This window comes from Meleagris gallopavo, chromosome 7 (assembly GCF_905368555.1).
Source record: "Meleagris gallopavo chromosome 7, MGAL_WU_HG_1.1, whole genome shotgun sequence".
NCBI lineage: Eukaryota > Metazoa > Chordata > Aves > Galliformes > Phasianidae > Meleagris > Meleagris gallopavo.
Window position 1 is genome coordinate 19156385 of NC_139410.1, and position 16619 is coordinate 19173003.

At 40.4% G+C, this 16619-nt stretch overlaps 2 protein-coding genes across 13 annotated transcripts in view; one reads left to right on the top strand and one right to left on the bottom strand.

Annotated features, from left to right (window-relative positions):
• The window catches only part of GALNT3 (polypeptide N-acetylgalactosaminyltransferase 3), a 57713-nt gene extending 45723 nt beyond the window's left edge, over positions 1-11990 (top strand). For all 5 annotated transcript variants that reach the window (XR_014884301.1, XR_014884300.1, XR_014884304.1 and 2 more), the window contains 2 exons: positions 2093-2212; positions 4747-11990. The gene's annotated coding sequence lies outside the window, so the exon portion shown is untranslated. The remainder of the gene's footprint in view (positions 1-2092; positions 2213-4746) is intronic.
• CSRNP3 (cysteine and serine rich nuclear protein 3) overlaps positions 1-16619 on the bottom strand; it is a 94699-nt gene that overhangs the window by 13015 nt on the left and 65065 nt on the right. For all 8 annotated transcript variants that reach the window (XM_085227774.1, XM_085227771.1, XM_085227773.1 and 5 more), the window contains 2 exons: positions 13293-13463; positions 1844-2103 (listed from right to left, as the gene is read on the bottom strand). In XM_085227774.1, the coding sequence (XP_085083900.1) occupies positions 1844-2103; positions 13293-13440 (408 nt within the window). In that variant the 5' untranslated portion in view covers positions 13441-13463. The remainder of the gene's footprint in view (positions 1-1843; positions 2104-13292; positions 13464-16619) is intronic.

The following is a 16619-nucleotide window of genomic DNA, read 5'->3' on the forward strand; positions in this document are numbered from 1 at the left end:
CCTTTCATCTCGACAAGATGGCTTTTATGCTCAGATTGCCATTAAAACTTTCACACTCTGCTGCTAACAGTGTTTATGCCACTGTCAGCAGTGCTTACACCAAAATGCTGCTTTAAATGACTACAGTGACTTCAAGATGACTACAAAGTCTTTATCATCTGCTTTTAATCAACAGAGATTTCTTATTTGGCTCCTCACTTTTAGCAAGTAAAAATAACGAACAGCACCTGTTATGAAGACAATTCCAAAATACTCGTATTTCTTTTTTCTTTCTTTAAATAAGTTGTACAAGAGATAATGTGTTCTACTTTGCATATTTTAATCCAATGGGAAAAATTAATCAGGGAAGCTGAAATTTAAGAATAGAACAAACCACAGAAAATACTACTTTCTACTTTCTGTTTGCACAATCATTCTAATCAGTCCTTCAATCAATCTGATCAATCAAAACAAACTTTACCTTCCTTCAGTTTCCTATTTTCTTCATTTTTCTGTGCAGATGCGCAGTACTTTATACCCAACCACTGACTTATCCCCTTAGAAATCTATAGCCTTTCCTTTCTGCATTCATTTAGAAATCAAGTGAACAGCAAAACAGTTCTTCCTGGAAGTCAGCAGCGAAGGGATCTACTCAGAGTCACAGCTCACTTCCCACTTGATGCTCTGAAGATCCTGTGATGTTTAGAAGTACAATCTCTAAATAACAATAAATCATTAACTCCAGTCTTTTGTTTCCAGCCTGTCAAAATGTCTGTCTTTTATTTGCCTCTGTCCTGCCTGGTTTTACGTTTGTGGGGCTTTGTTCATAAAAACATTCAATTGTTATCAATTATATAAGAATCTGTTTTTCTATTCAAATAAAAAAAATAGGAGACTGAATAAAAAATAATTGTAGCAGTAAGGGTCATATGCACTGCTTCAGGTATTCAGACAGACAGGTTACAAACACCATTCGTTCTAGTGGAAAAAGGCAAAGAGATTTGTGGATGCTATTTTGCTTTGCTCCTACATAGTAGTATCTGACAAAGCACAAGAAATAGGAGCTGTGGAGCCCAGTTCAGCCACAGTTCAACTTTGTTTACTTTTAATTACAGAATTCATCTGAAAACAAACCCAAAATACAGGTAATATATGCCACCATACCAGAAGTTTTTCATTCACTAAACAAAATAACAAAACCTGAGATTTTGCTAGCAAATTGAAAGACACAGAAGGGACGCTTCAAAAAATGGAATCTCTGTCTCTTCTCAAATACAGTTTCCTTCCTCTACTCTGCTAAATTAAAAGGACAGCTTCAGATCTACCATCAAGCTGAACTGATAAAGCAAGTTAATTTGTCTGATTTTTATTCCTTAACAGACAACTAAAGACGAATGATTGCATAAATTGGTACACTAAAAACATTTTCTGTATTGCTGTTCCCTACTTTTTCTTACCAAATATAGTCAAACTGGCAAAGGAAATAAGGTGTTTTGCTTTCTCTATTTAAGATGTTATCATACCTTTTGTCTAAATACGGCACTCTGCCAGGGCTCAGAGGCAGTTTCAGAGTCTAATTTCAGACTAAGTTCCAGTGTCTCTGCCTTTATCATCTTCTCTGTAAAAAAACAAGTAAACAACCACATCCCTGTAAAGCACTTTAAGGTACACGTTAGCAAGAGCTACATCAGTGCTTCATAATATCAAAAAATATGTATCTCCAGAAAAATAAAGAAGAATGCGATTGCTTTCACTGAAATTAGAGTTGAAAGCAGTTTTGTTTAAAAGATGCACACTGGGCCCATACAACTCTGACTCTGCTCATAAGAATACATCAGGCAAGGCTCAAAGTTAATGCGTTTACCTTTAATTTTAGAGAATTCAGTTTTTCTTCTCTCAGGTGCTCTCGCAGCATCTCCCGGTGAAGCCTCTCCTGCTCCATTGCAAACTCTCCAAGCGTGTACTGGCGTACACTGTTGTGGCGAGTGGACATTCCCAGTGTGCTTCCCCCTTGGCTGGGAACACTGGTGAAGCCTTGCCTTCTCGTAAAGTAATACACAGTGACACAGTTAAAATGGACATTTTTTGTTCTCTTCCGCTTCTCTCTCTTCAGGATCGAAGAAGCTGGAACAGAATCACAGAATCACAGAATTGTAGGGGTTGGAAGGGACCTCTAGAGATCATCGAGACCAACCCCCCTGCCAAAGCAGGTTCCCTACACCAGGTCGCACAGGTAGGCGTCCAGGCGAGACTTGAATATCTCCAGAGAAGGAGACTCCACAACCTCCCTGGGCAGCCTGTTCCAGTGCTCCGTCACCCTCACCGTGAAGAAGTTCTTACGCACATTCGTGCGAAACTTCCTATGCTGCAGCTTATGTCCGTTTCCCCTCGTCCTGTCTCCACGTACCACTGAAAAGAGACTGGCCTCACCACTATGGCCGCCACACCTCAGATATTTATAAACCTGGATCAGGTCCCCTCTCAGTCTTCTTTTCTCAAGGCTAAACAGACCCAGTTTACTTAGTCTTTCTTCATAGGGGAGATGCTCCAGGCCCTTCACCATCTTTGTGGCCCTCCGCTGGACTCTTTCCAAGAGATCCCTGTCTTTTTTGTACTGGGGAGCCCAGAACTGGACACAGTACTCCAGATGAGGCCTTACCAGGGCAGAGTAGAGGGGGAGGATCACCTCCCTCGACCTGCTGGACACGCTCTTCTTAATGCACCCCAGAATGCCATTGGCCTTTTTGGCCACGAGGGCACACTGCTGGCTCATGGCCAACCTGTCGTCCACCAGGACGCCCAGGTCCCTCTCTGCAGAGCTCCTCTCCAGGAGCTCATCCCCCAGCCTGTATTGGTGCATGCAATTATTCCTCCCTAGGTGTAAGACCCTACACTTGCTTGTGTTGAACCTCATCTGGTTTCTTACTGCCCAGCTCTCCAGCCTGTCCAGGTCTCGCTGAATGGCAGCACAGCCTTCAGGCGTGTCAGCCAATCCTCCCAACTTCGTATCATCAGCAAACTTGCTGAGGGTGGCCACTATCCCCTCATCAAGGTCATTGATGAAGATGTTGAACAAGACCGGACCCAGCACAGACCCCTGGGGGACACCACTGGTCACAGGTCTCCAGCCAGACTCTGCACCACCAACGACGACCCTCTGCGCTCTGCCAGTCAGCCAGTTCTCAACCCACCTCACTGTCCACTCGTCTATCCCACACTTCCTCAGCTTTGTTATAAGGATGTCGTGGGAGACAGTATCAAACGCCTTTCTAAAATCAAGGTAGATTACATCTACCGCTCTTCCCCCATCCACCCAGCATGTGAAACAGATACAGTTTACATTAATGATTACATTAATTATAACTTGCAATCACAGCAAGTGATTTTCCTTAACATGTACACGCTACCATTCAGAGAAGTGCAGTCTAAATGAGGAGATAAGAGTTGAGAAAATTACCAAACCCTGAAGTCATTACAAACTGCTACAATCATGAACACTATTCTCTACTTTAATACAGAAATTCTTGTCCAAAACAGCTGTTTTCCAATAGCATTTTTAAAGTTTTATTCTTTTTACTAAGGAAGCAAAGCAAACAAATCCCCCCAAAAATAAATCGATCCATCATTTCTTACTGGTAACAATGGTAAGTCTATATTGCAAAGTAAAAGATACAAACAGAGTAGGAGACCCTCCTTGATTTTTAAGACTAACCAGCAGTCTGATTAATTTGATTTACTGCAAAATGACAACAGGCTGTCAAGAAAGTAGATAATAAGTTATTGAAGTTCAGAGGCAACAACTGGGAAAGCACAAATGAGCAACTGAGTTGCCGGAACTCAAGCAGGATTTAAAAGGTGCCTGATCATTTCTGAAAGACTTGGAACCATTCCATAAATGCTGTAAGAACAACACGATGTATGTTGCTAATCAAAGACTGCACTGTCTCTAGAGGCTGGGAGCACTTGGCCTTCAGCCTTGGTTTTGTAATAGGTTCGGTTTATTGTCACAGTTAAAACACAGTTCGTTCATTCTCCAATTATTAAGTACCAAAATGTTAATCATCAGAAGTGTAAAAACCTCAAACTTCTATATTAAAAAATGAAATGGGATGGGCTAGATATATGAGAAAAAAAGGTACATAGGAAAATATTTTCTTGTAATTAAATCACAGATTATATGCCCTATTAACACAGTCATAAAAAACATTTTGGGTTCTGTAAAACATTGAAATAATATTATTTTTATAAATACTGACAAGCAGCTAAAGGCATGGTAAACACCACACACTTCAGACATGCTGCAGGTTTGCTAAATTACAAGTGTAAAACAGATAAATAACCACATTCACTTACAGGTCCTCGACAAAGGATACTGCAGAAAGATGTAGGATGTATACAGAAGAATTAGAAGAAATTCTGCTACATTAGACATGTTTAAATTTACATGTTTAAGCACATTCCTTATCAACAGAGCCTGTCAAAAATATATACAGGAGGTTTTACTAGGGATAGAAGGCTATTATAGTAGTATAGAATAGTTGACAGGGTTATTCCAATTTTGCATAATATGAAGACCTACTGTAATGTACTGATTTTTTTTATATATGTCACAGTTTCAAAACAAAATTTTTGCTATTAATAAGACCAAAATTTTAATAGAGCTTGGAAGATAGATAATTTTGATATCATGACATTCTCTTTCCATTTAGAGTGAAAGAAAATATTTCATGAATCAGAAAGTTCTTTGCCTATTGTTCTTACACACAGGAAAGCGCATATTAAAATATCCTGCTCCTAGCAAAGGAGGTGTCTCAATCATCCTGGATGCATCCAGTTTCTGATGGAGTACTATTGATGCTATCTGAATTTCAACTGGATCTTTGGGAAGAAGCATTGACAGCTACTGAAGGACAAGCAGCACTTATACTACATAAAACAGCCAGCCACAAATGAGATGAGACATAAAACTATGGAAAATATCAAAAGAAAGAAAATACAGAAGGTTAACTGTATGTATGTACGTGTGTGTGTGTGTGTGCGTCACGAAGAACTACAAGGTAATTGTGCCCACATCCCACAAACTAGAAAATGCCTTTGAATCTCTACAAACTTCAGCATCTACTACATAACACTCAAATGTATAGCAATTTTTTTAGACTCAGCTATGGAATCGTTGACATGGTTGCTTACTGGCAGAAGTACCAAATGCTGGAATAAAAGTGCTTCCATTCTTCTGTCAGTTTCTATGGAAGAGCTGAATTACACTACTTTAAAAATAATGAAATCAACCTGAATTTTTATTTACGATCTACAAACTAATAAATGGAGCTTGGCAGAAAGCTGTGCAATCTAACAAATTCCATCTGGAAAAAAAAGAATATCATCTATGGTAACAATGGTAACAGCTAGACTACATGCACAGGCTATCCCACCGTGTAGATTTCTGGGGAGGGGCAGGGACACCCATGTGAGCACGTGTGTGTTGTCAACATTTACAAGAATTTCATACATCACCATATGTTTATGCCTAAATGTTTGGTCAACTGTCTTAGTAAGACTGCTGTTGCCATGAGCTCTCGTAAAGAACCCATTAATACATTTCCTCAACTTTTTATATAGTTTTTCTCGCTTCTAGCAATTAAATTATCAGTGCTACACCGTTAAAGGTTCTGTTTTGTCACTGACAAAAATGGTGTTAAAGTGGAAATAAGCTGAACTCCAAGAAAATGCTAGAGTACTCTAACTGCAACAAAAATGAGCACTGTAAGTCCAGCATTATACAGCTGTACTGAAGACAGCGAGATCTGTGAAATGCATTTGTTGAAAATGTCAGTAAATGTCAGTAAAATTCATGCTGTCATTTATTAACACTGTAGTTCCTGGTTAGACAAATTATACACTAATCTTCGTAAGTAAGCATGTAAACATTGAGGGGTCTCAGATTGCATGCAATCTGAAACTCATCTTATGTTTTGGGTTTGCTTCTGTCTTGTCTCACCCCAGAGCTTATTAAAGCAAGAGCTGAGGCACTACAGATAACTCCATTGCCGTCTATTCTATTCTACTGTTAGAAAGAAATCAGAATGTATTCATATTTATGACAATGTTGTTTGTAAGAACAGAGCAGGCAGGACCTGCAAAAGAACACAGGATTGCTCTTCATTAGCCAGAAACAGAAATCTGGTGTCCCAGATTGTGGAGGATACAATCAGCCTGCCATCATTGCGCCCGGGGAGCTGCAATCACCTCAACAAACAGGACCTGAGGAAACGGCCACAAGCTGTACCAGAGGAGATTTAGGTTAGCATAAGGAAAAACTTTTTCTCTCAGACAGTGGTCAGACACTGGAATGGCTGCCAAGGGAGGTGGTGGAGTCACCGTCCATGGCAGTGTTCAAGAAGCGTCTGGATGAGGAGCTATGAGATATTGTTTAGTGCTTGTGACAGCAATGGTAATGGGAGAATGGTTGCACTAGATGATCTTGTAGGTGTTTTTCCAACCTTGTGATTCTATGATTCTCAGTACCAAAGGTCATGCTGAGGAGCACAGTCAGCCCTGCAAAGGCACCATGCATGTGTTCTGCTGTACTTCGTCAAGTCTCAGTCTCTCACTGCCTTCGTGTGATTTCTCAAAGGCAATTAGTATTAGAGTTTGAATGGAAATGTTAAACATTCTCCAGCACCAGCTCATTCAGTTCTTTTTGCTTCAAGTCACTGAAAACTCACATTCTTCAATCATCTCAGCAGGATTCAGAGCCATATGCTATTTTGCATGCACTGCACCTAAAGCAGTAGGTTTGAATCAGTTGTAATTACTGCTAAGGACACTGCTTAACTCAAGACGAAACGGAAGGATGTACAGAATATGTATTGTAAAGCATAAAATATATTACCAGAAGGAAGAATGGTGCTGTTAACATAATTACTGCTACAGAACTGTCCCTCAGAAAATGTTACTATATCTGAACAAGGTCTTCAGAAAGAGATATCTTCAAAAAGCCCTGCCAGAGTTCAACCTCTGAAATGGAAGCAACAGCTCAAATGTTGATTTTTGGCATTTGAGTGGTTTAGTTTCTGGGTTTAGCAGAACAGAGCCTGCAGCTTGCTGCCTCCCGTGGCATCACGCCCAGTCCCACAGGACTTCCCAGCTCCACACATACACCATGCCAGAGCAGCTGCTGCACTTTCCAGGCTGGCTCCAGGCAGTGCTGAGCCCCATTCAGACAGCACTCATTCAGCCTGCACTAGCAGCCACTGCTCAGGTCGTCTGCAACACAGCACTCTTCTGGAAACTGGGAACATGCTGTAAACAGGCTTCCTAAAGGTCAGGCCAAAAGATTTAAGGGAAAACTTTCAAAGAAAAACACGGATGGTTATCCCATCCTAGAAACACAATCTGCTCTTTCTTCATGCCCTTTTGTTATCCTCGTTTGTGATGTGCGTGTACACTGTAGGATGCATCTATTCATATTTTCCTCAGCTATTACCCTCTCTTCCTTATAGTAGTCCTCTTTATCCATACCAGTTACAATTACTTAATGACTACACATGGCATTTACACCAGTTCTCTTTGTGCACCATGCCAGGCTCACAATCTCTGGTGATTGAACGTTCAAAGGAAGTCCAAGAATTGCAAAACTGAGGAACAACTGTACTACAAGCAAGAATGCCTATTACCAGATATCAAGTTTTTTCATTACAGCCCTTTGTTTTCTATTAGAAGAAGGACTATAGATAGTTCAGCACTAATTCAAGAAATTGAGATTTTTCAGTGATTTGTTCACAAAGCTGCAAAGCAACATAAAACAAGAGGTATGTGCTGCAGTACAGTCTTTTCCTACACAACAAGCATACACATACCCCTAATTCTCCTAGTTTCTACAGTAATCCTTCTCCAAAATTCGGTGTACTCTTGTGAGAAACATACAAGCCTCATTTACACGTGACTAAATTATAACTGATTAAATAGGTAAGCAGTAGCAATGATGTACTGAAAGATGATTCTCATATACAAGTAATGCTCTGTACCACCCACGCTTTTCACGCTTTAGGCATCCTCATTTTGTTCTTAGGGCAATGGACCTACAGCAGCGTAAAACCTGTGAAAGACAGAGCACTTAATTCTATATATCTCATGACTGAAATAGAAGCCAGAACCCCCACACCTGGGAACAAATCCTGATACAGCTGTATTTGGCTGTGAAATGCAAAACATACTTCCCAATTTTACAAAATCCTGACATGAGTGACATTTTAAACCCATAAAGATTTTCAAACATTTTCTACTGAGCAAACTGGTAGTTCTTTGATTACTGAACATGAACAATCTGAGTTCTGGCTGAACTCCAAAACATAAGTACTTTCTTCTGCTGTCTCAGCTATTCTCCTGATGTCAAAGACACATTAAAATAAATGTAAACCATATGGCTACTCGGCAGATTACTAGCACTCTTCCATCAATGAGGGCAAAGCAATTCATTGTCACCACCACCATCTTAGACACATGAACATTCCTAAGGGCTGGGGAAAAACTGCAGCCTTTTGAATTAAAACTGTCTTAGACAGGAGGAAACACTGCTTTATTATACTCTACTATTCCCATTTGTTAGCTTTTTACATACTTTTAGCACCACATAAACTGTTATGGCAAGAAGAATTAACATCGATCTCCATCTGCTCATTGACTGCCATGCAATGTTCCACCACGTCTAGTGACACAGAAGGCAAAGCCTCACACCCCCTGGAAACCCAGGTCAGATATCACCAACAAAAGCCAGCTTTGCTCCACCATCTTCTTTGGAAAACAAACAAACAAACAAACAAAAAAACCTGGGGAATTAGCGTATTCCAGAAATTGCTTCTCTGCTCCCTCACCATCTCTCTGAAGATACGCTTCTAACAGACTCCATATATTAAAAATTTAAAGCCCCTAACAATTAAATGCCTTTCCCACAAAACCAGAAATCCTCTTTAGGAGGAAATGCTGTGACATACTGTATCTTGAGGGCAAGCACAGCACATTCAGAAAGGAGCAACATGAGGGCTGGAAATTGGGCAGGATGGGCACAATACTGCACAATAGTAATGCTGACCCTAACATAGCTTCACTGCTCCATCCTTCTGGTACCTCCCTCTGTTGTAAATCCAAGGCTAAATTCATCCCACAGCAGTGGCTGGATGGGAATGCTCACATAATGCCAGGTTTGCACTGCACTTCAGAAATGGTTTCTGAAAAAGACTAGTTCACAGGCAGCTCTGACTTTTGACAATTTTCACCCGAGCTTCAGTTAAAATTTGACTTCACTGTCAGAGTTTTGTTTAAAATTTTACAGAAGTGTTATAATTCTTTGCATGCTGAAAGCTGGAAATGCACTGCTGAAGTCTCAAAGAAGGCTGTATGTTTCCTTCCTCACTGCCCTCTATCTGCAGCAGGCTTTTCTTCGACACTCAACTACAACGGCACAGACTCTGTGCTCTGCAATATAATCAGCCTGCAGGGAGAACTGGAGACAGTGAACCACTCTCTGCCTCCCCATTTGCTCTAAATGCCAGCTGCTGTTTCCTGGATGATTATTTCTGACCTTGGCCCTAGCTCTGAGCACTGTGAGGATGCTGCCATATCCCTGCAGGAACACCCATGCATAACAATTGCATTTGCCGAACTCTCCTAAGACTACAGTCAGTCCTTTGTCCAACCTTATGGAGACTTGTGTGTGATCAGCCATTGGATACAAATACAACTCCAGTCAACGCTCCATTAATTTGCATTTTCAGGCATTTTGCGTATGTGATGAACGTCTTCAACAAATGCATTGTTTAAAGGAAAAACTGCCCTGTGTATATCGCATGAAATGTACTAATTTATAGGAGAGCAATTTTCAAGAATACAAACATAGAATTAAAAACATAAATCCTTCTAAAAATCAGCCGGCCTCCTAATGCCTCTTTATGCTTTTTAAAAATTCCTTCCCCTGCAGTCATTACTCCAGGTGAAAGACAGCAGGTGGGATCTCTTGCATACCTTGCCCTTTCATTTTGTATGAGCGTTTGGCCTCTGAGAAATTCACTCCACTGAATTTCTTTGCATTTCTTGGTATTTCTTGCGCAGATGCATTCACTTCCTTGAAATTAAAATCAAGACTCTCTAAGCCTGGTTGTACTTCCTAATGCGAGTTAACAAATGATGAGGAGAATGTATTCCTGATTAGCAAGGAAATTCCAGGCCTTGTGGCAGGCAACATAAATATTTGCAAGATGCCATGAAAAAAAGAACATCTGCATTTAGCTGTACTTCCTAAGTGTTCTCCTATAATAAGCTAGCATTTCTATGTCCAACTCCTTGAGATTTCTATCATTAACCACAAATTAAATAACAGCTTTAAGTTCAAGGCTCAGGTAATGTCTTCTGCTATGGACCTTACATCAAATTAAACTTCAGCCTTCACATAAAGGTAATTTAAGAGAATCCAAACCTTCCTAGAGAATGTCCAAAGATTTGATACCTTCTTCCAAACTCTTACATGGCTGCACAAATGAAGCAAATCTTAATTTTCTAGAGGCCCTACGATATTCCAAACTGCACTCCTACGGAAAGAAGAGCAGTGGGGATGTATCTGTATTTCAGAATCCTTCCAGTTGTCTTTAATAGTAAAATCAATATTGGTGAGCCTAATACCTTTTATATATATATACAGCTTACATACACACTTGTAATGCTGCTTGAAGATGGACACTCTTCTCCTCCCCTGAGGAGGGGCTGTGAAATGAGACACATAAGCAGACTGGTGATCAGTAACAGGGTTTGGCATTCCTTAAGGTAAACCTATGGTGTGAGTAATTGTCTGCTGGGTAAAACTGAAATGACCTCAATAGACTGAGAACAATAAATAAAAGATAGTAAGGTATGTGTCTGTCACTGGGAATGTAGGTATTTAATCACCATTTGATATGAGAATTGAAAAGGTGAAGATGTATATACATACATACCTGAACAAGAAAAAGCAAATTTCACTAATTTTGTAGTTATGGATGCAGTAACAGTTGTCTGCACTTTACGGAGCACTCTGTATTTTATATAAATATATATATTAGACTCACCCTAAACCCATCTGGCAATGAAAACAGCAACTACCTTATTTAGCAGAAGCAGATTGCAATTTCATTTCATGACTCAGAAGATGCCTGCACCTTGCGCTGTCGCTGCCTTGATCTGTTTGAATGGATATCTTGTTAAAAAAACTCTGTACCTACCCTTTTGTAGAAGCCCCAACAGACATCACTCATAGACATTTTAGTCATGTATTTTCTGCCATCACACTACAGGTATAGTTATTTGCATCAAAGCTATATTCTGGTGTTTCTGCCCCATCTGAATGATCCACAGCAGCTATATTCCTTGTGTAGCTGAGAGGCTGAACTGAACTTAAGGCTAATGGAGCACAATAGCTGAAACATTCTTGTTTATCTGAGCTAACATGTAATGTTTTAAGGGTATCATAAATACTAAGATGCATCAGTGATTGTAGATAGCTTTATGAACCACCTGCCTGCTCACCGATGCATCAGCAAAGCTATAGCTAAAAATGATTCAAGAATTTTCTTTTTTTAGGCCAATTAGAAAGGAAAAATAAGATTTAGAGGGCCATATGAAGGCTTTTAAAAGCTAAATTACAGATGTAACATGTAGATTTTGATGTTGACTGCAGGTCACTGTGATACTCACGAAACCCACACTGCCAGTCAGTAAAGGATGGATGATGGCACTTCAGATTTGCTTATATGAAAACAGACTGGAAGGAAGACACTGCCAGTGATACATACATATGGACCTCTACTCATAACACTCAGAAAAGTTATAATTTCCCCCAAAGGTTTTATTCAGAAATCAAACCATTTATTGTGTCAATTATAAACAAAGCTCACTGTTATATGCATGTATTACAACGTCTCTCAACTTTCTCCTCTGAATTGCAAGCTTTCTTTGCATATTCACAATAAAATTGCTGTCTTCTATGTGGGTGGCAATGACTGATGTACAAGGGCTGCTTTCAGTCTGTGATGAATAATCATTTAAGTCTTTTAATAGAAGCAAAAGTTAAAAGATCAGCATGTAGAGAATATTACCATCAAACTGTTTCCTATTACTACTAACAAGATTTACTGGGTCACTTACTCCTTTATAGCATTTCCATAATACAAAGTCTCCTACTAATACTGAGTCCTAAATATACACTTCATCAAGAGTTTTACGTGTAAACCCATTAGAAAAGTTGCACCTGCCTAACACTTTTTGGAGGAGCATTCCATAACGGAACAGAGGATTTCGATGCTCACACCCAGCTCCTAGCTCAAACTGCACTGCAGCATTAGGCAGACAAAACAATTATAAGAGCCTTCATACCACATGGACAAACATGACTCCTGAACACAAGCTAATCCACACAGTTGGAAGCATCATACTGTACATGGGTGGTGACAAGGGCGCCTCATCTATTCCTTAGTCCACAGTTCTAAGAAACAGCTTTATGGCCACTAGCTCCAGTACACAGATTAGCAGAGTTGAAGCACAAAAAACCCAGCTTTTTAAAACATACAGTTCACCATCAAAACAGCAAAGCCACCTGCAACATGCAGCATAAACCACAAAACATAAATTAATTTGTCATATATGTATATATATGCATATATATATTGCCCACATAGCCTATGTAGCTTTGCTAACTTAAGAACAAATGTTATCTGAGCACAAAAGAATTGCTGAGTATAGATGTCCTCCTCTATATGAAGAACAGAAACTACTGCAATAGGTGTCTCTGTGACTAATACACAATGTTGCACCATTCACAACAAACAAACAAAAAACAAAACAAACTAACTCCAACCAACCAAAAAAAAAAAAAAAGTGTTATCTACCTTGGAGGAGATCTCTTGCCAATACAATACTTTGCAGATAGCTGACAGATGTCCAAGGAAAATAACTAAACTTACCTACAGTATCTTCTGTACAGCACCCGCTTGAAATACTGTAAGCACAATTCCCAGTGTTTGCTCTGAACATACACGTGATTCAAACAGCAAACAGTTAGGGTCTTCCAAGTGACTTCACATTTTTATAACTACAAATAGCTGTACACAGGTAACGTAAAGGCAAAAGGGTTCAAGTTTGCTAAATCATTCTGAGCAACTCACAAGCTCTCTGTGAAGTGAATTTTGTCACCTCTTCAATTTTAAATCATCATCTCTATCAAACTAAAATGCCTAATTTTATTTTGAGGAACAGAAAGAATTCTTTAGATACAGAACATTGGTACTTACGGGTAAAATGATTAGAAGTGGATGGATTGACACTATCACCACTGTCAGCACTTTCACTGCTAGAAATGTCATCGTCTGATTCCCGTACAGAGGAGCAAGGTGAGGAGCCATCAACTTCTTCAAACTTCCTCTTCAAAATTCCACTCATTGCTGCAATGCTGTCACATGCACCTGTAACAGGAACAGGGGTAATGAAGTATGGAAACATCCAACTGCAGAATATTCAGTAGTACTCTCCTGAGTCATTTTTATTTAGAAGCACCAGTAAGTCGCCACACCTCATCTTAAATAGCCATTTAGTATGTGATTAGATATAATTAATTAGGAGACAGTGAAGCCACACGAAAAAAACAAATGTTCATACATCATATTCTAATTTGCTACCTACGGGGACGGATTTTATTTAGATGGTTGTTATTTAGAACAACATGCAGCAGATTGCTTTCAAGGGCTATTTCTGACATTTTCAAGTTACTCCTTTTCATGAAAAGCACAACCATTTAATTTTAAATATAGACTTTCTACAGGCCAGTGAGAATCATGACTGCAACAGCCCAATGTTGTGCATCATCTGTGGGACTCAGAACCCCTGATTTCCATAGACATGAGCTCCAGCAAAGGTCATGTTGGGACACTTCAAACAAAGAAAAATTTGGAGTTTCTCTCCACCCTCACTCGGAAAGAACATTCACCATCAGAAATGAAGTTAAATAAGAATTTAACATTACAGCTCTCACTACCAAATATATGTAATGTAGTTAGTGCTTACATCACACCTGCAAGGAATCATAAGTGTTCTCTGATAATTTCAATAATACAGACAGACATAAGGCAGTGAAGTCACAAAGACGGCATATTAATTTAGAAACCCTTGGAATTCAGAAGTTCCACACTCCAGTCAGACACACTAATTGCTTCCCGGCCTCTCTCCGCCCCACTTTAAGAAATGAGATACCTAATAAAGCTCCCGATGTTGCAAAGAAAGGAAGAGCTGAAGGGCAGTTGAGCTTGCTCAGAGGACGCGCACCTGCTCCAGGTTTCTGCAGCACTGCAAAGCTGAGCAGTGCTAACACTCAGCCAGCCAAAAAGTTTGTTGACGACTGGTGATATCCCAGAGTCACTGAGTAGGGCACAAAACCCAGCAGACACCATCCACAGCTCCCTTCCAACCAATTCTTCTATGACTGTTAAAAAAACAACAACAACAGACAAAAAAAGCAAGCTGCAGGAAGCTAACGTGTGTCAGGCTAAAAGACTGCTAGTGAGACAAGGTCAAGGCACAGACTGCAGAACTGGCCACACTGCCTACCAGCATGCTGCACAGTGCTGGCCTGGAACTGAGCTCCCCTGGATGCTGCCGGCTGCAGCAGAGCCAGAGAAGCCCACAGGCACCCTGAGTGAGGCCCCCAGCTCTGGTAGAGGGCCGACAGCCTAGCCAATAATGTGCCCAAAAGCCATGCCCTGCTGCCTGCATCGGAAGCCAAAGAATGCTGCCCTCAGCCTCATACTTTTTTGTCTTTTTCATTAGCACAGAGGCAGACACATAGATGCAGCTGCTATGTTCTGACCCTGTAAGTGCAGCACTTTGGTAGATCCCCAGGTATCTCTGCTAAATCTCAAAATCCATCGAGTGCCATGTAGTTCAAATGTCTCTTACATACCCCCACGCTCTCTCAATCCCTAATACCATGGTTTCCTGATATGAATAAGCAAAGACAGTATGTCAGAGGTTTGCAACCAGCTTTTGGCTTGATGTGAAGCTAGAGCAGGACAAAGGTGGCTGTAGGAAGCTGACAACGATGAAAAATATATTGATGGGCTCATCCAGTCACAGGAAGTCTGAAAGACTTAATTCAAAATGATAACTCAGCAAACAAAGGTCTGTCTGCAGGAAATAGTAGGAAGGAGACTGCAAGCATAGCAAGGCTGCACCCCAGTGCAACAGAAAGTTCTAATTATTTGCTTTGCTTTGCTGACAAAGCATTTCCCATTGTCTGCCAGCTCCTAAGCACAGCAGGATAGAGTTCTGGGGAAGTTCAAACTTGCCTTTGTAAGCCCAAATTAGAAATTACAGATACATTATACAAAATTTTCATTATGTTGTTTAATTACAAGGCCTAGAACAGAAGTTTTATTATAAAGGAGATCGTTTGCCTCTTATGAAGTAAAAGCTGTGAGAAGCACACACATGATTGCAGCAGGTTTAATATCCTGTCTCCAGCAGCAGTATTTAATGCTTCAGTGAAAAGCAATGGAATGAGAAATCCAGCCACAACTCACTGCAAGATACATGGCTCTGCTTCCCCATCCTTGCAGACAATTTCCCCTAAGCATAAGGCTGAAATGTTGCTATATTACAGTGCACAGCCTCTTATAAATTCATTTGACTTGCTCTCCTGAGGCAACAAGTTTCATATTGGTTTATTGGGAAAAAAGATCAACAAAACATTTCCCAAAACTACAGCCACAGTCCATTCAAAATCACAGCAATTTCAGCCTTTACAATATTTTGGACAGTAAAGAGCAGCAGAAATACAGCCATGTCTAGAAATATGGTGTAGAAGAGAGAGTACCACACATACAGGTACTTCCCACAACATGAAAATAACTGAAGAGGAGTCACTGAGGTCTTTTTTGCGTTTTTATAGCAATATTTATGAGTACACTCTAATCCTCAATAGTAGCTATTACAATGGAGGTGCAGTGCCTTGGAGTTAGGACATATGCTTGGTGGGGAGCTGAGAGGAGGTGGAGAGTGCAATAGAGATGGAGAGACAAACAGAACTGCAACATCAAGTTCCTCAGCCCAAAGTTGGGCAACCACAGTTGCCTCAAATTGTGTTATCACTTACATTTGCAACCTCATAGCTGTGTAACTGCATTCTCAGCCATTCTGTGTAAGCATCAGGAAGCACTTCTTTACTGTGTGGTACAGCGGCCTATAGAGGTTGTGGAGTCCCTCGTGGGAGATCCTCACAACCTGTCTGGCGCCCTGCTCTGGGTGTCCCATCATGTGCAGAACTGTAGGACGTAGAAGACTTCTAGAGGTGCATGCCAACCTTAAGTATGTTTTGATTTTGCCCTTGGGAAACTCCTCAAAGCAGCACAGTCTCCTGCTGACACTATTCTACTTTCAATGTGGTATCTAAAGTGCTCATCAGCCAGAACAAGGCAGAGAAAATTGTGCAGATTTGAAAGCAATAGTAACACACAGTTACTATTCAAATAGGTTCTTTACAGTTCTGAGTTAATGAATCCCAGAACAAGGAACAGGTTCCCAACAGTAACCATCCAACTCCTGTGGTAACACACAGGGAGCCCTGGGCC